Here is a 20,788-nt window from a genome sequence, read left to right as displayed (position 1 = left end):
AGGGGTCACCCTGCAAGTGCATCCTCACAGCATTTTCTCCTCTGCTTCAGCCCTCACAAGTGAGGGATCATCTTCTGTGGGCTCATCCAGCGCCAAAAGGTTCAGGGAGAGGTGTCAGGAGGGGAAGGGAGAGGAAAGTGGCCCCTGGGTTATCAGGGTCTCCACACAAAGCGTGGCTTGCAGGGAGATCGGGAGCCGGGGATGAAGAACCCTGGCAGTCTCCGGGTGTTCGTTTTCATCCCTGGAAATCCCTGCTACAAATCAATGGATTTGCTGCCTTCCCAGCTCTTCGTGGAAAGCCTCTGGTGGATTATCAGGACACCACGTGAGGAGCTGCTTGTGAGTGCCTGGAGGAGCAGGGTTGCTCCAAGGGTTGCTCCCAACTCTTCCTCAGGTTTCTTTGGCCACCAAATCCCCCCTTTCCCAGGGCCGTCCCCTGCACCCAACCTCCTCTGAGGGCCATATCCCCGTGCCAGCTGGAGGCTTGATGGACGGTTTTGTGGAAAACCGTGGTAGGAGCACCTCCAGGATCACAATGGATCCCTTGGAATCCTGCCCTGGGATTTGCTGGTACTCCCAAGTTCAGCAGTCCTGTTGCAGGTTTGGGTTTCCTTGTTTGCTGGATCCTTCGTTTTTTTTACCTTAATAGCCCGGGGTGACTTCATCCGGCCTGACCCCTCCCAAAGCAAGGCTGGAAACAAAGGGAGATGATGATCATCCCAGGAAATGCAGCTCCCATTCCGCGTTCAAGCATCCCCTGGGGCTCCCCTCTTCACAGCTCAGCAGGTTTCATCCACTGGGGGAATCCAGGGGCTTCTGAGCAACAAATGGCACCTTTGGGCTTTTTAGTTTTGTTATAATGGGGAGGGGGAAGAAGGATGTAAAGGGGTGTTTTTCCCAAGGGGTGGCTGCTTGCTGGGCTTGGGGTGGAAGGACCCTGATGTCCGAGTGGAAAGGAACAGGGCTCTCTCTGGCTGGGGGAAGGAAGGTGTGATTATTTTTTCCCCCGTTTCACAGCCTCACTCGGTGTTGGGATGGTGGGAGTGACACGCTGGTTGTGGTTTCCCCTTCCTCCCCCTGCCCCTCCCCGAATCACCCGGCTGCCTCCCTCCTGCTCTGCTGAAATCATCTCCAAAGGGGTTGGGATCAACCCAGGCCCCCTTCAGCAGCCTCTGGAATATAACTGTGGGTTCCTGCCCTGCTTTGATCCCCCCCCCCCCCCCCCCCACTGAACATTAATTAAAGCTTCCAGCTCTGTGGCATCCTCCAGCACAAATCGAGTCACTGGGATGCTCCTCAGTACCTCACCAGGACAATGAACCACAGAGGGACGCTTGGATCTGCCCCAGGGAAGCAGGGACTATGCCTCCCCCTCCCCTGAGATAATCCAGGCTGGTGGCATTCCTGGGAAGAAATCTGCTCCTTTTATTCAGGCTGGTTTTTGAGGATATTAAGTAATCCAGGCAGGAGCTGGCTGGGGGGATTTGGGATTTGCTTGATGACTCGCTTTTATCATCCTAAGCAATCAGATCTGAGACCTTTCACCCTTCCTTAAAAGAAAGGGAATTGGTGCTGGGAGCCCTCGGTGTGTCACAGCAGAGTTGTGTGACAGTGGCTTTGTGTGTGAGCTGTGACCTCCTGGCTCTGCACAGCTCCCTGACAGGAGGGGGCAGCCGGGGGGGAAATCGGGCTCTGCTCCCAGGAACAGGGACAGGAGGAGAGGGAACGGCCTCAGGCTGGGCCAGGGGAGGGGCAGGATGGACATCAGCAGGAATTTCTGCATGGAAAGGGTGGTCAGGCCTTGGAACTGCCCAGGGTGGTGTGGAGTCCCCATCCCTGGAGGTGTCCCAGGAACACGGGGATGTGGCTGTGGGGACACACGTGGTTTAGCTGGGTTAAGGGTTGGACTCGATGCCCTTGGAGCTCTTTTCCAAGCTGAAGCATTCCCTGGCTCACGGAGCTGCACTCCTGGAGCCGGAGCACTTCGCTCCTCTCCGGGTTCAGCCGAGCACCTCACGAGTGGTGAGGTGGAGGAGATCTGCCCAGAGCTCCCATGGCAGTGGAAAAACCTCGCTGTGGCCCTTGAGGGCTGGGGTGAGGCTGAGGAACGCTGTGGCTGCAGAAAAATGCCAGCAATTCCTGTCATTTCCCGTGGTGTGGCTGGTGGGAAGCAGGGAGAGATGCCGGCTGCATCCTCCCGCTGGAGCCAGGGCTGCTGTGCCCCATCCCAAACCCAAAGAGCCTCGTGGCCGTGTTTTGCAGCTGGGGTGGGTCTGAGCAGTCCAGAAGAGCTGGGAAGCAGCACTGTCTCTTTCCCAGACTTACAGGATGTTAAAATCCAGGGAAAAAAAGGATAAACACTCAAAAGGTGCCTGGGTGGGAGCAGAAATCACCAAGCTCCAGGGAGGGTTTACCTGAGAGCTCGGTGGTGCTGAGGTGGGAGGTGTTTGTACCCCTGTTCTCCAAGGGCAGCGAGGGCCTTTGGCTGCTGCTGCCTTTTCCCAGAGATTAGAAGGATTTGCTGGAAAAGCTCAGCCTGCAGTGCTGGGGCTCTGGGAAGCTTGGGGAGAGGAGCAGTGGTTGGCCCTGCCTCAGTTTCCCCTTTTGGGGAGGTGCCCCAGTCTCAGATGGGCGGATGTGGATTTCTCCAACTCCCAGCAAGGGAAGCTGGGCTGGAGGCTCTTGCCCTGGTTTTTGGCTCTGTATGGCCCCAATTAAGGGGCAATAAGAGGGGACATCATCCCCTGATTAACCCTTCCCCTGGGAATGGGGGCACCGAGCTGTGCTGATGATCCAGCTCCCTCCTCTCCACCAGAGCCACTTGTCTCAAGTGCTTTGGCTCCCAACTGGCTCTGGAAATCCTCTCCTGGCAGCAGCGTCCATATTCCGGGAGCACAGGGGGATAAACGAGCTCCTGGGGAGTTCCAGCCACCCTCCTGGGCTGGCTTGGAGGGAAGTGTGGCCTTTTCCCTGCTCCTGCCTGTGGATGATCCCAGAGTGTCCTCTGCTGGGCACAGCGGTGCTTCTCCAGCCCTGGCCCCGCACGTCCTTTCTCCCAGGGAAAATAAAGAGCAGGATAAAGCAGCGAGGGTGAGGAGAGCGAAGGGAGGGAGAGGAGGACACCTGGTTTCTGCTTGATTTCCTTCGGCTGTGTTAAAAAACGAAGTAAGTCGTGGGATGGGCATTTTGCTACTTGCTTCCTTTTAGTTTTACTTGCCCTGCACAAGGGGGTTGGAGCTGCAATTGGGGTATTTTAATGGATTTTTGTTTTCTTATTTGTGCTGCTCTGGTCTGAAATCAAAGAGTTTTCTCCTTGCCCACGCAGAGAAAGTCACTGGGTTGATGCAGAGCCAGTTTGCAGCAGGGCACTCAGAGAACTTCTCCTCAAGAGCATTTTAAAGTGGTTTTTGTTTGGGCACTGGATGCTGCTGGGAGCCAGGGATGCTCAGAGGGGACTGAAGGCACCGTGGCTGTGCTGTGACAGCACTGAGAGGTCTGGCAGGGTCTCCTTTCCAGCTGCACTGCTGTCACCAGAACCACGGGCACAGCCAGAGCTGTCACCTCAGGAACACGTGGAGCTGCAGGAGCTGCGTTTTCAAAGCAGGGCAGCCCTCACACACCATGGGGGGCCTGCACACCCCAAAGAAAGGTCTCCTTCTGTTTGTGGTGGGCAGGAGCAGGGGCAGCAAAGCCACAGTGCTGGGTGGGGTGGGTGTCCAGGAGATCTGGGGACAGGCTGAGGACAGAGACCGCCTCGAACTTCACAGCTTCCTCTGAAATTCCTGCTTTTCCAAACAACCAGAGAAAAGAGCAGCAGCAGCAGGGACTCAGCAGGACACCTGTGCTGCTCTGAGCTACTGGGATACCCCAGTTCTGAGCCCAGAATATTCACTGGGAGCTCTGGCAGCCTCAGGATGTCACCTCTCAGCATGGACCAAGGCACCAGGCAGCGGGGCAGGAACACTGGGAAGGGGTTTTGTGTCTCAAGGTGGCTTTCACACCATGGGAGATTGAACCTGTCCCTTTTCCAGCTCTTTTTCCATGAACAAACAAGCATTTCCCCCATTTCTCTTAAGATAAACAACACAGGAGCCTTTATTTTCAGCATTTGGGGTTTATTTATAGGGCTGGGGGGTTTGGGGCCTTTCCCTGAGAATCACTTCCAAAGAGCAAATCAGTTGGGGTTTATAAGCAATGCCTACAAAGGTCTCCTCACCAGCAGGTGAGCTCCAGGTATGGCACATCTGCCTGATGGGGAATTTGGGGGAAACATCAGTGGTTTTCCAGCAGCTTCCCAGCCAGAAACCTTGGTTTTGTTCAGGGTCTTGTAAACGCACACAAAGAAGTGCATCGAGCTTGGTTTGCCTGACAGCAACTGTGAGTGTGCTATGTTTGACTCTCCTACAACAGCAGCCACACAGAGATTTCAAACAGAAATCTCACCAGATGGTTCTCCTAAAGTCATCCAGAATCCTTCTGTGTCTCTGCTACATGTCAAGGTTAAAAGGAAAAGTCACTGAGAGTCCTCTGCACACTGAGAGGTGGAAGCCAGGAGCCTTGGATTTCACACTCAGACCTTCCCAAGTGACTGCAGCACTCCTAGCCAAGGCATTTTTAACAACCCATTCTTAATTAAAAGGCCAAAATTAGATCAGTGGAACAACCCTTCTCGTGGTGCTGTTTCAAAGGATCCCTATCGTTCCTCGCCTGACAATCGTAGTGTTTCATTTATCGCAGTGAAATTTGAGCTGTTCTCCGAGCCCGCTGCTGCTCGGGAGCAGGAGCTTTGGCACCTACTGCTGCTTCCAGGTGTTAGTGGGACTTGGCTTTGGCCGCCTTCCTCGTCCTGCCCTTCTTGCAGAAGCACCTGCGGCAGCAGCAGAGGCAGCACTTGAAGGAGATGAAGAGGGCGAGGAGCACCACGGCCGCCAGGAAGGCGATGACGTCCAGCGAGTGGTACTGCACCCAGTTGAGGTCGTGGGCAGCGGGGCGCAGGTGAGGGGCCCCCTTGTGCCTCATCACAAACTCCACCCAGTGCACAGCCAGGTCCAGGGGGTGGATGGGCCTGTCCAGGTGCAGGTCGGAGAGGCGCTGGATGTTCTCTTTGTACCTGCCGAGAGAAGGGGGTGGGGGGGGTCAAACACGGAATCACGGGGTGGGGTGGGGTGGAAGGACCTTAAAGCTCATCCCTCATGGGCAGGGACTCCTTCCACCAGACCAGGTTGCTCCAAACCCCATGCAGGACACTTCCAGCAGCTTCTCTGGGCTCTTGTGCTACTGAGTCCCTTGGGAAGGACAATGACAAAGTTACAGGCCCAGGAAGTGCTGTTTCCAGTGACAGAAAAAAAAAAAAGAGGGAAAGCTTAGTTTGAGCTCTCAGCAAAACCTCTGGGGTGAAGGTCTCTGGCTGAAATGGGAGACTGGGGGTAGAAAGGCTGGCCAGCTTTTCCAGCTGCATTATTATTAGTGCTTTTAGTAGTAATTGTAGTAGTATTACTGCTATTAGTGCTATTATTGCCATAAAAACTGCTTAGGAAACAATGTCAATAAGCTGCTGTTTCTCAGGAATGTGATGGAGTTTCTTAGTCCTTGGCATCCTGGAAAGGGAGCAGGGAAGAGCTCCTTATGTCTGAAGGAAATCTCTGTGCTGCCTTTAAAGCCCTTGGGTGTGCTGACTGCAGCGCTGTGATGTTCCCTGAAATTCCTCCTCAGTTTATCCCTGCACGTTCCTCCTGCTCTGTGCTGGGATTGTCCAGCCTTGCTCCCTGTGCTCACAGAACTCCTTATGAGCACTGGGGGGAGGGATGCCTAAGAAAACTCACCTGTGAGATAAATGAGTGATGAATACATTTGATAAGCCCTTTCAGGCTCCCCACTGACCTGTGCCAGCACAGGTTTGGGAACAAAAGCTGTTTGCCACTTGTGTCAAAGCCCTGTGTGTCACTGCCTTGGCTTCAAGAAGGTGGCACGGTTTTTTGGCAAACTGATTTCTTTCATGGCATTCGTAGCCCATCTCCCCCTGATCCCTGCATCCTCCCCTCTCAGCCACTCCTTGTCCCCTAAAGGGGACAGCCTGAAGTTAACCCAGGGCGAGCATCAGCTCCTCCATGGAAGAAGCTGCTATCAAATCCCTAATTTTGATAAAAGAAGCCATTTAGGAACAGAGAAACCTCGTGGTAAGCTGGGAGTGAATGTGCTGGGGCCACACAGCAAGAGGGAGGAAGGCTGTGCCTCTGGTACTGACTTTTTGTCGTTGATCACAGCTTTCAGGGCGGTGGAAATGTCGCTGGAAGTCATCTCCAGGATGTTGAGGGTCAGCCCTGCGCCGCGGGACTCCACTCGCTTGGCGTTGTCCATCTGGTCCCCGAACAGAGGCATCAGCACCATGGGCACCGCGTTGCAAATGCCCTCATAGACCCCGTGGGAGCCTCCGTGGGTGATAAAGGCACGAGTCTTGGGGTGGGCTGTGGAGGGAAACGCAGGCTTGCTTAGCTCCTGGAATTAGTGGCTCCCAGCAACACATCCCCGGGGGAAAAACCTGCACAAAAGAGGGCCGTGGCTGGGGTCAGTCAAGGATTTGGGGCTGTTGTGAGTGTGGCCAGAGGTAGGGATTGGAAGGTTGTAGACCTCTGTCTCGGTTTTGGGTAATCCTCCAAGGCTTCTCTGACTTTAGGATTAAACCAGAGCCAGGAGAGGCTAAAAAGGACGTTACCATCGATTATTTTTTTACCATCTCTTCCACGGCTGTGAATCTCTCTCACAGCCCAGCCTGGTCTCTAACCAACAAGTGCTCTCCTGGCACCAATTCCACCACTTTAAAAGCCCAAAGACCTGTCTGGAAGTGCTCACTTGAGGACCATAAATTTCCTTTTCAGGCCAGAAGACAGGACAAAAACACAGCCAGGTGTTGAGACTGCTTAGTCAAACATAAGACTCCCATTTCTGACTGGTACTCAAGTGTTGGAAAACCTTTCCAAACAGAGCTGTCTCATAATTCAGCACTTTCCAGCTCAGTTCCTAAAGGACAAGCCCTGGCCCCAACAGCAAAGGCTGCAAGGAAGGTTTGTGACCCACAGTGATGGGTCGGGGGGTGGTAACTCACACCTGACCCACAGACGATGCCCTTGGGGCCTCACAGCAGCAGCCCTGGAGTACCAGCACCACACAGCCCAGGTGTGCCAGACCTACCCAGGAGGTCGTTCTGAGGCAGCCACTTGACGAGCTTCACGTTCTTGGGCAGGTTGGGGGGGGCCTTGCCCGTGTACCGCCACAGGACCTGGCAAGGGGAGCACAGCCCACGTCAGACACCAGCAGGAGAAGGGAGGGCAGACCTGAGAACAGCGGGGAGCCGCTCTGCTGGAAGGGGAAGAGGGAGATGGTACCGTCTGAGGGACTGTTCCCAAGGCCTCGGCGATTTCCATGGCTTTCTTCATGGGAATCTCGGAGACCATGGAGCCCAGCGAGAAGACGACGACGCCGTGTTCTCCAGAGGCGTTCACCATGGCTTCAAATTCCTGCCGAGGCAAAGCAAGCCTTTAGTCAAAGTCCCTTCTCTTGTCAGAGACTGGAATTGCTGCTGCAAAACTCTCTGGAAAGGCAACAAAAGAAGCAGTGAGCACAACAAAATGAGGATCAGGAAAATGAGTTGTTAGTGACAGATCTGCATCCAAAGCAGCACAGCCAGCAGGTCCAGGGAGGGGATTCTCCCCCTCTTGTGAGACCACACCTGCAATCCTGCATCCAGCTCCGAGGTTGTCAACGTGGGAAGGACATGGAACTGTTGGAGCAAGTCCAGAGGAGAACCATGGAGTCGACACGGAGACAGGAGCACCTCCCCTGTGGGGACAGGCTGGGACATTGGGGCTGTTCAGCCTGGAGCAGAGAAGGTTGTGTGGAGACCTCAGAGCCCCTTTCCAGTGCCTGAAGAGGCCCAGAAGGAAGCTGGAGAAGGACTCTTCATGAGGAACTGCAGTGATGGGACAGGGAGTAATGGGTTCAAACTTAAAGTGGGGAAATTTGCATTAGATATTGGGAAGGAATTGTTCCCTGGGAGGGTGGGCAGGCCCTGGCACAGGGTGCCCAGAGCAGCTGGGGCTGCCCCTGGATCCCTGGCAGTGCCCAAGGCCAGGTTGGAGCATCCTGGGACAGTGGAAGGTGTCCCTACCCATGGCATGGGGTGGAACTGGATGGGCTTTAAGATCCTTTCCAACCTAACCCATTCTATGATCCTACAGAAGAATAAGTCCTGGGGAAATAAAAATGGGCACATTTAACCCAAGTCTGGATTTAGAGCTTGTTTTCTTTTTTTTTTTTTCCCTTGATGTTCTTCTTTTCAGGCCTCACATCTACAAGAGAGAATTAAAATCCTGGTGAAGGCTTCTGATGGCAGGTAACTCACATTTCTAATATCTGGAGTGATTGTATCTGCTTTGGGTGTGATAACACTGAACTGCTGCCAGTTTTGTCTCTATTTTGTTTGAGTGATTTAAATAATAGAAGGAGATGTAGCACTGGAAGCCAGGAACAAAAGGATTCCGATGAAGCAGAAAAAACAGCCCAAGGCTGGAGCAAAAATTCTTTGAAATAGAAAAATGTTTGGTCAAGCCAAGGAAGGAAAGGCAAAACTGGAGGAAACTGTTGCAGGCATCAGAGTTAAATAAGTGCAATACAATGAACTAAATGTCCCTGTAAGTCTGGCAATCGCTGTGTTATCTCTGGGATCTGAGGGGATAACCAGAGAACCATGGAATGCTTTGGGTTGGAAGGGACTTTAAAGATCCTCTCATTCCAACCCCCTGCCATGGGCAGGGACAACAGAGACTGACTCTGTCAGTGTATGCTCTTTTCCATATTTCTGTGGCTGTCTAGAGGCATATTTAGCCCTATTTATATTCTGTGGGACTAGTCACAGAAGTTTTGCTTTGTTTTTTAAGATGTTTTTGAGTTCCAAGGTCTGACTTTCTGCTCAGAAGCACTCCTCCTATGAGGAAACTTTTTGCAGCCCTGCTTTGGGGATATGCAGGTTATTTTAGCAGTGGTTTTAATCAGCACCTGCTCATACCTTTAGGAAATATCTGCAGTGGACACTCATGAAAAGATAAGAGAATTAGGAGGATTTCTTAATGGAAAGAGGGAGACATCCCTTAATATGAGGAAGTCTGGCACAGCTGAAGCAAAATACAGTTGCAGTGCACAGTATTTTCCACAAAAGTAGAAGTGCTGCTCTGCGGGTGGTGGGGATTTCATTCGGGCCTGCCTGAACTCTCTGAAGTCCATGGAATATCCTGAGCTGGGAGGGACCCACAAGGATCATCCTGTCCAACCCCTGTCCCTGCACAGACCCCCCACCACTCCCACCCTGGGCATCCCTGGCAGCGCTGTCCAAACGCTCCTGGAGCTCTGGCAGCCTCGGGGCCGTGCCCATTCCCTGGGGAGCCTGGGCAGTGCCCAGCACCCTCTGGGGGCAGAGCCTTTCCCTGAGATCCAACCTAACCCTGCCCTGGCACAGCTCCAGCTGTTCCCTGGGTGCTGTCTCTGGCCTCAGAGAGCAGAGATGGGAGCTGTCCCTCCACTGTCCCTCTTAAGGAAGCTGTAGATAGGAAAAAGGAAAAGGGAATGGAAACAGACAGGAAAGAATGGAAGAGAAAAAGCCCTTTTTTTTTTTTTTTTTTTTTTTTTTTGGCGCAGGTTTGTCTGGGAATGCAGAGGTGTAGCACAAAGTAACTTTTCCTCATTGCTCAAGGGATGCAGAGGAGCAAAACGCATTCCCAGCCACTTTCACCCGGCATTATTTATTCCCGCCTGGGAGCTCCATCTCCTGGACAGAGCTCACAGCGCACCCACAGCTAAACTCGGGCCGGGGGAAAAAAACGGGAACTGACCTGGGATAATTTGTTTTCCCGAGTGCAGCCTATGCCTCCGACCAAGATCATGTTGGGCATGAGGGGCCTGGGGTACTCAAAGACAAAGTCGTATTTCATGAGCCAAACAGCGGCGTGGCCGAACAGCTCGGGCACGGTCGCCTCCCGCTGCAGGAATTCCCGGATCAAGGGATCGTAGGGGGAATAAAGGACAGAGCAGGCCAGGGAGCTGCCCAGGGTGGCCAGGAGGTTGGCCAGGCGCCGCAGGAAGGACATGCGGTCCGTGGAGCGTGTGAAGAACCGCGGGACGTAGGAAGGAGGGCTGGGACACAGAGTGGCCTGGAATTCCAGGCTGCATGGCAGCCCCCGCAGGAAGTACACGGAGGGCAGGGACAGATGTTCCGCCAGTATCTGCCCACAGGGGAAGAAGGGATCCATGAAGATGGCATCAAATTTGCTTCCCTCGAGGTACCGGATCAGCTCTTTGTCGGACAGGAGGCGTTTGCAGGAATCCAAGAACATGCTTGTAAAATTGGCTATTTTGGAGAGTTTTTCCAAGAAGGGCTGAGGTGTGAAACTCCTGTGGCCCATCTGCTTAAACTCTGCCTCCACAAACTCCCTGGTGTAGGACACGGGGTAGGTTTTCAAGGTGTAAAGAGGGGATGAATGGATCCGCAAATTTATCTCCGGCGCAACCACCACGATTTCGTGTCCCTTGTCCCTGAGCTTCTCCACGACCGGGCGCATGCTGAGCCAGTGGCTGCCATCGATGGGTATGACCAAGAGCTTCCCACCTTCACAAGAGGTCCACAGCAGCAGGAAAACCACAGCCCAAGGGGCAGGAGAAAGAAATGCTGGCTTTGGAGAAACCATTTCCCTGGTGCCACCAGCGAAGGTTTAAACGGCGGTGAAACCGCGGCCGGGCATGAGGAATGAATTGCAGGGAGCTTCCCACTTGAATTTTAACTAAGGTAGGGGTTTAATTTTTAACAGGCAGAAATTGGGGTAATTTTTAACTGTGGGTAAATACTGGGTTTATCATCTGTGCACAGGGAAGGCTCTCAGTGAGTGGGTGCTGTGAGGTGAAGCTGAACGTTTGGACTGAGCCAGGAGGGAGGAGTGACCAACAGCCGGTGGGGCTGAGAGGCTGAATGAGAGCCATGAATGGGACTGAGCCAGCAATCACTACATCATTGGCATCTAGTTAATGCTCAACCCCCTGCCTTGAGTCCACTGCACTGATTGGGCACGGAACTCGGCACAAATCGGACCTTTGGATTGCTCTGTGCCCCTGGAGCGTGACCAAGAAGCAAAGATTGGCAGAAGTTTGATATAGACTGGGTTGGAAAGGTTTATCTCCAGATTTGTTGCTCTATCACGGCAGTTATCCAAGTGAAAGCCCTGAGTTTACAGTAGTAAATATGCTGTAAACTCAGCAATAACTCCTGCTGTTCCACACCACAATGGTTTGAAAGCAGAACGAACCAGGAACATCTGCATTGTTTGCACAGCACGAGGCAGATCTGAAGGAGGCAGAGTAGTTACAGTCCTGAAGGCTTCCTTTCCCAACCATCCTCTTATCTGCTATCTTGCACCGCTGCTTGTGCAAATCCAGAGGCAACAGAGCTCCCTCTGCCGTCTTTGCACACCCCTAGTTTAGGGTTGTTGGCGCACATGGAATCATGGAATATCCTCACTTGGAATATCCTGGCCCTCAAGGATCATCCTGTCCAACCCCTGTCCCTGCACAGACACCCCACCAATCCCACCCTGGGCATCCCTGGCAGCGCTGTCCAAACGCTCCTGCAGCTCTGGCAGCCTCGGGGCCGTGCCCATTCCCTGGGGAGCCTGGGCAGTGCCCAGCACCCTCTGGGGGCAGAACCTTTCCCTGAGATCCAACCTAACCCCGCCCTGATGTTCTGTGCTTCCCCTAGCTTCATGTTCTGTGGCACAGCAGAAGTGCCCAGGTATATTCACAGAGTTAATTCCACATTCCCAATTTTTGCCCAGTCAAGTCTCCTGCGATTAACTGGCATTCCACATCCCTTAGGAATATTAAATCCTGTGACCTGGAAGTATTTTGTCATTTACCTGGACACAGAGCATGCCACGTGTGTCTAACATGATGGGGACAACTCGACCTAAGCTGTCCTGGAGAGAAACCCTTCAGCAATCCTTGTGCTCATCTCTCAAAGCCTAAGATTCCCACTCCCGTGCCATCCTGGGATTCGATCACACTCAAGCACGAATATCCCTGCAGGAAGCACTTAAGAAAAGCCCATCTTGGACAAGCACCAACACCACCCTCAGGGTAAGCAACAACAAACCTTTGAGAGGGGCTTCTTTTGCAGACAGTTGATGCCTCCAATATAGACCATGTTGGGCATGATGGGGCGTGGATATTCAAAAACAAAGTCGTATCTCATTAGCCAAACCGATGCTCGGCTGAACAGCTCCTGCACTGTTACCTCCCTCTGCAGGAACTCGGAGGCCAAGCTCTCGTAGTTCAGATAGAACAGGTGGCAAAGCAAAGGCTCTGAGAGCCCGATCAGGAAGTTCTTCACGCGCTCCGGGAACGTCATGTGGTCAGAACTGGATGAGAAAGTCCTGGGCACGTAGGATACAGGGCTGGGACACTGTGTGGCTTTGTAGTCTAAGGTACACGGAAGGCCACGCATGAAGTACACGGAGGGGAGAGAGAGATACTCAGCCAGAATTGGCCCACAGGGAAGCACAGGGTCCATCATGATGGCATCGAATTTGCTGTCCTGGAGGTAGCTCATGAGTTCTTTGTTGTACAAGAGATGCCGACAAGCGGAAGAGAACATGTCGGTCATCTTTGAGATGTTGCTGAGTAAAACTGAGAATGTTAACTCAAAGCTCTTTGCTCCCAGCTCCTGGTACTGTTGGTCCACAAACTCCTGGGTGTAAGGCACCGAGTATGTTTTGATGGTGAAGGATTGGGGGCTTTTCAACAGCAAGGCGGCATCAGGAACCACGGCCACGATTTCATGCCCCTTCTCCCAGAGTTTCTCCAGGACCATGCGCATGCTCAGCCAGTGACTTCCATCCTGAGGCACCACCAAGACCTTCCCACCATTGGCCAGACTCCAGAAAGCAAGGAAGAGCACAAGCCCAGCGTGTACCTGGTGCCTCCACATAACTGTCATGGGGCAGGAAGAGAAAGGAGCTGTTCCTCCTTGCTTTATTCAGAAGCATATGAAGCAAAGTCTCCTTGCACCTCACTTATATCGTGCTGGACTTTATCTCTACAAAATGTTTACTGAGACAGGTTATTGGAGTTCGAAAACCACGTTGCTGATAAAAGACTTGATCAAAGTGCTATCAAGGCACCTAAAGAAGCTTTTCCATGCATTTATCTCGAATGAGTCAGAACAACCAGCAGGGCCATTGATTAGCAGAGGTAGCAGCTGTTTGTGGAGGGGTTTTGCTGTGTCAGGGTTGCTTCAAGTGGCTCACTGTGCACTTGATTGTCCCGGGCAAGATTAAAGTCCGGAATCAAAATTTATGGCCACTGAACTTCTCCACAGAGCTTATGCTACAAGAATTGTGTTGCACTGTTGACATGGAAGACCTAAACCTCCAACCTTTGCTCAGGAAGGTTCACAGAGAATGCTCTCCACAGCAAGCAGGAGCTGGCACGTGGAGCAGCGGAGTCACCAAAGTTTGGGTAACACATTAACCAACCACCTTTCACCTTTTTTAGCAAAATAGTGATACAGCAGAAAACAGTTTGTGCTCAAGAGGGGCCATCAGACTTCAAAGGTGAGTGGCTCGAGGCCAAACATCTTTCTGAAAAGCAATGGTGCGGCAGAGGATGTGGTTCTTGCTCAAGAGGGGCCATGGGAGTTCAGGGGTGAGAGGCTACAGGACTGAAATGGGTTTCAAAGTTCTTAATTACAGTCCCTTTCCCAAAGTTCGGAAGGTTTGGCTGTGGTATGAGCCAAGGAAAGTCCAAGCTCCTCTCCTGTGCTCACCAGAAGAAGGGGAAACAGTTCCTGAGGTGCTTCTGCCAGTGCTATGAGATTTTTAAGACAAAAACCCACCAAACCCACATTAGAGTCTTGACCTTGACCACAGGCTACAGCTACTTGATCACAGAACCACAGAACATTGAGGCTGGAAAAGCCCTCCAAGACCATCAAGTCCAACTTGGGACCAACCCCCACCTTATCACCCAGCCCAGAGCACTGAGTGCCACGTCCACGTCCTTTGGACATCTCCAGGGATGGGGACTCCAAACTGCCCTGGGCAGCCCCTTCCAAGGCCTCACAACCCTTTCCGTGAGGAAATTCCTCCAGATGACTGAGCCAAGCTCTTCTGGGTAGCACTAAATAAATCAGGGCAACAAACAGCAGTTTGAGAGACCTGGACTGAAAATTTGGAAAAAGCCTTTTACCCCTGAAGTTTTGCAGGTTTGCCTGTCTGACACGGTCGATCTGATGTGGAAGACAGTCCCACTCCAAGGACTTCTTTAGATATCCCAGTCAGGTTGATTGGAATGGCATTTAAGTGCCCAAGTATTCCTGAGAGCCTGGGTTGAAGCTGCAGCAAGGGATGCGATGGGAACCCAAGGTTTAGGCAAAGGGTCCCTGTAACAGCATGAAGTTCTTGGATAGGGAGCACATGCAAAGGCACGGGACAACTTTCAAGATAAACCCAGAAAAGCTGATATCTGCAGTTTGTGCCTAAGAGAAGGGCCTGGCCAAGCAGATCTCACCTGATATGAAGGCATATTCCACATGGACATGGAAAAACCAGATGCCAAATGTTTGCAAGTTTACAAAAGCAATACAAGACACAGGAACGGAACCTGAACAGGAGCTGGCTGGAGAAGAGAGATTCTTTTAGACCCCCCAAGCAAGCATGCCTTAACAGAGTGAACTCTGAGCAGTTTCTCCAGGCTTGGAAGACTTCTCTTGGAGCGGGTAGGAATGATGGGAGAGCTGATCCATGAAATGGCTACCTTTGCCAAAGGCACCTGAGTGTGGTAAGGATACTCCAATCCTAATCCTAAGTGTTATTCCAAGATTAAGACTAAATGTGTCCTAAAATGTTTATTTGGAGAGGAGGTTCTCCACGGGGCCTATGAAAGAAAAGGGATTCTTATAAGCCAGCAAGAAGGACTGTAATGTTTACAGAAAATGCACTAAAAAGGAAGGAATTTCAGACATCAGTGGGGAGGTTTAGATTGGATATTAGGAAAAATTTCTTCATGGAAAAGGTTGTCAAGCACTGGAAGGGGCTGTCCAGGGTAGTGCTGGAGTCACCATCCCTGGAAGCGTTCAAAAACCGTGTGGATGTGGCACTTGGGGACACGGTTTAGTGGTGGACCTGGCAGTGCTGGAGGAATGGTTGGATGCTGATCTTAGAGGGCTTTTCCAACCTTAACAATTCCATGATTTGATGCAGTCCCATTCTGCAGCTGGTGAAGCAAAACTCTGCCTGTAGCTGGCAGTGGGGTAGCATTGAAAGACCAAAAACTACAGGAGGTGGAGGGAAGGGATTCTTACCTGCCAGGACTCCATTTCCACATTCGTGTGGTAAAAAGATCTCAGGTAGTGAGAGGGAAGGTGAAGCAGCATTAAACAAGCCGTAAGGTGGCAGTACACGCTCAGGTAGCAAAGTCAGAGTTGCAAACACACTCTTACCCTGCATAAAGGCCTCTCAAATCTCCTATTTGATACATAATCACTCCCACCTAGTTAAGTTCTGCTAACATTTCAGCCAAACGTGTATCATGTGTGAGACACTACGACAAAACCTTATAAAACGACACTAAAGAGGTAAAAAAAACCCCTCAAGCCAAACCCTCGAGGCCAAGTTCAGAAAGGTTTTTTTAAAAAAACAAAGTTCAGGAAAGTTCAGCAGAAGTTCATAAAAGTTGTGCCACTGGATTTTGAGCAGCACACAAACACCCTTTGCATGTGTTTACGAGTGCAGAGACTGAAGTCCACAAGTCCAGCCCATTCCAAAGGTGAGATTGCAGGAGAAAGTCAAGCTAAAGTACAGAGCTGAGTGCCAAAGTTGTAAGCTGGAAACGGTACAGCAAATATCCGAGCTAAGGGAATCCATGATTATCTCTCCTCTAAGCCTACAAATCCTGGCAGGCAGCCTGTACCTCTTATTGACCCCCTAAATCCCTTCTGAATTCCAAGGGTTTGTCTACAAAAAAGAAAATCTGCGGCTCTTGAGAGGCTGATTTGGGGTTTTTTTGGGCATGGTGTGAAAAAATATTCCCCTTTGTTTGCTCTAAGCTTGCTGCATTTCAGTGCTAGTCACAGGACAAATATTGGGAGAAAATATCAGTTCCCCTTGCACCTTTAGCTCTGATTTTCCAGATTTTATAGACCTCTGTCATAATTCTTTTCATAGGTTTAGCTGCACTTTATTCCATCTCTGCTTTTCCAGCCTGAGTGCCAAGTTTGAATCCTCTTAGAAACGCTCTGTTTTTACTGTGTGAGATTGAGCTTTTTCTGAGAAATCAGCCTTATCTCACCACTTTGCAAAGCAAATAGCTGAAAAACCCAACAGGAATAGTTATTATTAAAAGTAGAATCTATGATGATACTCTGCAAAAATCTATTTGAAAACACATTAAAAAAAGGCTGACATGAATCCAGCATTCATTTTAGAAGAATAAAGTAACTTGCACTTTGTTTTTCAGTGCTGGATGAAACTTGAACTCAGGAGCATCACTAGCCTGGGATATACAAGCTGGAAAAATGAGCCAATGGCAGCATCATGAAGGCCAGCAAAGGCAAAGTTCTGCCTCTGAAGTGGGATAATCCCGTGCCACAGGACAGGCTGCACTACAGCTGGACTGCAGGAGATGATGAAAAGTTGAACAAAAATATGAGATTGACAGTGGCAGGACAAGAGACAACAAACACAAGCTGCAACATGGAAAATTTGGACTGAATGCAGGGATTTTTGGATATAATAAGGTGTGTTCACTATGGGAGATACTTAAAATTTGACAAGACAGAGAAAGGAACAACCTGACCTGGACATGTTCTGACGGGAGGTTCTCAGAGAGACCTCTAATGACCTTCCAGATGACAATGTGTGATGAGTCTATGACAATTCAAAGCACAGAGAATCATTCTTTAAGGAAAAAAAAGAAAAAAGAAAAAAAAAAAAAAGAATGGTAGAGGAAATCAGCCAGAGGGTAAAGGAAGACCTCCTCAAATCAAAGTGTGTCACTGACAGCCTACTCCAATCCAAAACTGGCTTGGAGCAGAGGCACAGGACCAATGGGGAGTCTCCCAGAGCTAATTCCGTATACAACACTTTCTCCACCTTTAGACTCTGATAATCCTTCACGGATACCAGAACCAGCCCCTCTGTGCAAAGCAAGAGCAGTTTGAAATCCACCTTCCTAACAAAATCTGTGCTTCAGCTTCCCAGAGGATTTCAAAGCCTGCAAGAGCAACAGGAAAAAACAGAGCGTGACCCACCTGATTCAGCTTCTTGTAAGCACAATTTACTCCACTAATCAAAACCATGTTGGGCATCAAGGGTTTTGGGAAGTGAAAGACAAAGTCCAGCTTCATGAGCCAAATGGAACCCTGGCGGAGGAGATCCAGCACGGTCACCTCCCGCTTGAGGAATTCCGAAGCCAGTTCTGCGTAAGGTTGGAAGACAACATCGCAGAGGAAAAGGTTTGGGATGTCGTAGAGCAGATTCTTCACGCGCTGGAGGAAGGTCATGTGGTCTGTAAGGCCTGTAAATATTCTGGGGATATAGGAAGGGGGGTTGGGGCACTGGGTGGCCGGATATTCCAAACCGCATGGAATTTGATGCAGGAAATACACGGATGGCAGGGAAAGGTGCTCCGCCACTATCTGCCCACAGGGGAGAAAGGGATCTGTGAAGACAGCATCAAACTTGCTCTCCTCAAGGTATCTGATGAGCTCCTTGTTGTGGAGTAAGTGCGAGCACATGGCCAGGAACATAACAGAGTTTTTTTTTGCCTGCTGATAAAGTCTAATAACTCTTTCCAGAAAAGATCCTCCTTCAAATACCTCCTTTATTAATCCTTGGGGAACTTCGTCCAACTCTTCCTGTGTGAAAGGCACTGGGTACGTTTTCATCACAAAGTTCTTCGATGGCTTGATGTGCAAGGAGACTTCAGGTGCCACCACCACCACCTCGTGTCCCTTCTGCCCGAGAATGTCCAGCACTTCCCGCATGCTGAGCCAGTGGCTCCCATCCACTGGCACCACCAGGAGCTTCCCAGCAGCAGCCAGACCCAGCAGGGACAGGAGCAGAACCACAGCTTGCGGAGAAGCTCTGAGCCCCGGGGCCATTCCTGCAGGGATCGGGTGAGTGCCTCCAAGCAAGGAAATCTGCGGCAGCACTGGAGCACCCGAGACCGCTCCGCGCTTTTAAGGAATCTCTGCTACCGATTAACTTCTGATCCTTGCTTTATTTGCTGTGTGGTGAATGTGTAATCAGTGGTATGATAAAAGGCTACAGAACAAGCAGCAGAGTTCAGGCTGCTGATAAATGTGGGGGATGCACCAGATACACCTGGTGTTTCTCTAATAAAACCTTTGGCACTTCTGTCACCTTTGAGCAGGACTTGTCAAGCCAACTTAGCCCCTTGAGACTCCTGGAATTTGCTGTTAGTCCTCACTCAGCCATCACCAAGCCAAAATTTTCCTAGACTTGCCTGCAAACAGAGACACTGCTTCTCAGCCTGAGAGCCCCCAACCTGCCACATTCCTCAGGATTCCAGCTTTGGAAATACTCCTGTGAGGAAGCGGAAACAGCCACTGGCAAACAAAGAAGTGGCGAGCCTGAGGTGCATTTCTCAGTGAACACCAGAGCTGACTACAACAATTTGCTAATTAGGGATTACACCTGACTGCAAGGCTTTGACAGCCCCACAGACTCGTTCTTCACTCACTAAGAGAGTACCAAGTTATGCAAACTTACACAAAATGGCTCTTTATATGTGTAGTGAAAGCAGCATAAACAGAGCCCTATTTAGAGATGAAGAGGTGCAGCACAGCTGCCTGCAAATAGAAAGGGAGAGAAAAATTCATGAGCATTCACTCAACCCACCTGAAACAGGAACCCCATTCCTATTGCAAGATAAATTCGAGCCTCCTGAACACAGAAACCAATCAAGGCACCTATTAAAAACAGACCCACCTGAGGCAGCTCCTTGTGAGCACAGTTTACTCCTCCAACTGGAATGATGTTGGGCATCAAGGGTCTAGGATAGTCTAACACAAATTCCAACCTCAGGAGCCAAACAGAGCCCTTCCGTAAGAGATCCAGCACAGTCACCTCCCGCTGCAGGAACTCCGAAGCCAGTTTTGAGTAGGGTTCAAAGGCAAAATCACAGAGAAAAATGTTTAGGGTGTCAAAGAGCAGATTCTTCACCCGCTGGAGAAAGCTCATGCGGTCTGTAAGTTGTGAAAGTGCCCTGGGCACATAGGACGGCGGATTGGGACACTGAGTGGCTTCAAAATCCAAACCACACGGGACTCCTCGGAGGAAATACACGGAAGGAAGTGAAAGATGCTCTGCCAGGATCAACCCACAAGGTATTACAGGGTCTGTAAGGAGGGCATCGAACTTGCTCTCCTCAAGGAACCTCATGAGCTCCTTGTTTTGTAGGAGATGTTCACAGCTGGCAGCTACCATATTACTGACCCTTTTCATACCTTCATACACTTTAAGAAATCTTTCCAAAAAAGATCCTTCTTCAAATGAAGTCTGTAAAAACACCTTGAAATCTTTTTCCATCTCTTTTTTTGTGTAGGGGACCGAGTACATTTTCATCACTAAGTTCTTTGACGGTTTGATGTGCAAGGAGACTTCAGGTGCCACCACCACCACCTCGTGTCCCTTCTGCTGGATCATTTCCACCACTTCCCGCATGCTGAGCCAGGGGCTCCCATCCACTGGCACCACCAGGAGCTTCCCAGCAGCAGCCAGACCCAGCAGGGACAGGAGCAGAACCACAGCTCCTGGAGAAGCTCTGAGCCCCGGGGCCATTCCTGCAGGGATCAGGTGAGTGTCTCCAAGCAAGGAAACCCCAGCAGGACCAAAGCTCCTCTGCCCACTCGGCACTTTCAAGCAATCTGTGCCACAGCCCAGCTGTGGATCCTTATTTAATGTGCTGGGTGGTAAATGTGTAATCCCTGATATGATAAAAGGCCGCAGAACAAGCATGGAACTCCTGCCAAGTCCACAGAATCACCAGGTAACTCCCATATCTCTCTATCAGAGGGTCAGTCCAGAGTGCCCTAAAAAGGAGGCAGAGGTGGCTCTGGGACAGCACTTCAGATTCCTTCCCCCTGGCTGGACCTTCTGCACATGTCACATGCAGGAGATGACACATGGACATCACCATTTAGCCCAGCAGAGACTTCTCCATCACCCCAGGCAAGGCCTGTCCCCTCTCCCTGTCCCTTGGAAAACTCAAGTCCAGGAGACCCAGACCCCACGGCAGCTGTGGGACAGCTCTTTAGGATGGTTTCTAGACTGGGAAGACAGAGGAGATTGGAGGATGGTGCCAGGTTTCTGAGCAGAGGTTTATGAGCACTCTTTGAGGGGGACTTTCCACACAACAATTCAGGGCCTAATTCTGGCTTTGTTTTTGTCACTGACGAAGCGCCAGTGGTGTCCAGCAGTGCTGGAGTTGTGGGAAAGCTCAGGTGGCCAATGCCAGAGTGTAGAGGAGGATGTCTGTCAGATGTCACAGCTGCCTCCACACTCGGGGATTGGTGGAATTGGCACAGCAGCCTTGTGATCCCACCCTGCAGCACACCAATCCTAAGGAACACGAGTGAAGAGAAAACCATGGCAACAAAAGAACTCACACAGCTCTCCAGGATCACCACTGGAGCAGCAGAGGAGGCTCTCCAGGAGCAACTGTGCAAATGATT

The 20,788-nt window shown here is 51.0% G+C and overlaps 1 protein-coding gene across 8 annotated transcripts in view; it reads right to left on the bottom strand.

Moving 5' to 3' along the window:
* Positions 1-4,094: 4,094 nt before the first annotated feature.
* The window catches only part of LOC138113452 (UDP-glucuronosyltransferase 1A1-like), a 35,304-nt gene continuing 18,610 nt past the window's right edge, over positions 4,095-20,788 (bottom strand). For 3 of the 8 annotated variants that reach the window (XM_069021670.1, XM_069021665.1, XM_069021668.1), the window contains exons 2-5: positions 7,383-7,514; positions 7,189-7,276; positions 6,245-6,464; positions 4,095-5,110 (exon numbers count right to left, since the gene is read on the bottom strand). In XM_069021670.1, the coding sequence (XP_068877771.1) occupies positions 4,813-5,110; positions 6,245-6,464; positions 7,189-7,276; positions 7,383-7,514 (738 nt within the window). In that variant the 3' untranslated portion in view covers positions 4,095-4,812. Of the gene's footprint in view, positions 5,111-6,244; positions 6,465-7,188; positions 7,277-7,382; positions 7,515-9,881; positions 10,785-12,187; positions 13,046-17,341; positions 18,247-19,043; positions 19,964-20,788 lie in introns of those variants that run through there. The other 5 variants (XM_069021671.1, XM_069021664.1, XM_069021667.1 and 2 more) reach the window with 5 other exon arrangements.

The sequence above is a fragment of the Aphelocoma coerulescens genome, chromosome 7 (assembly GCF_041296385.1).
Source record: "Aphelocoma coerulescens isolate FSJ_1873_10779 chromosome 7, UR_Acoe_1.0, whole genome shotgun sequence".
In the NCBI taxonomy this organism is placed as follows: Eukaryota; Metazoa; Chordata; class Aves; order Passeriformes; family Corvidae; genus Aphelocoma; species Aphelocoma coerulescens.
This window is presented reverse-complemented; position numbering and strand designations above follow the sequence as displayed.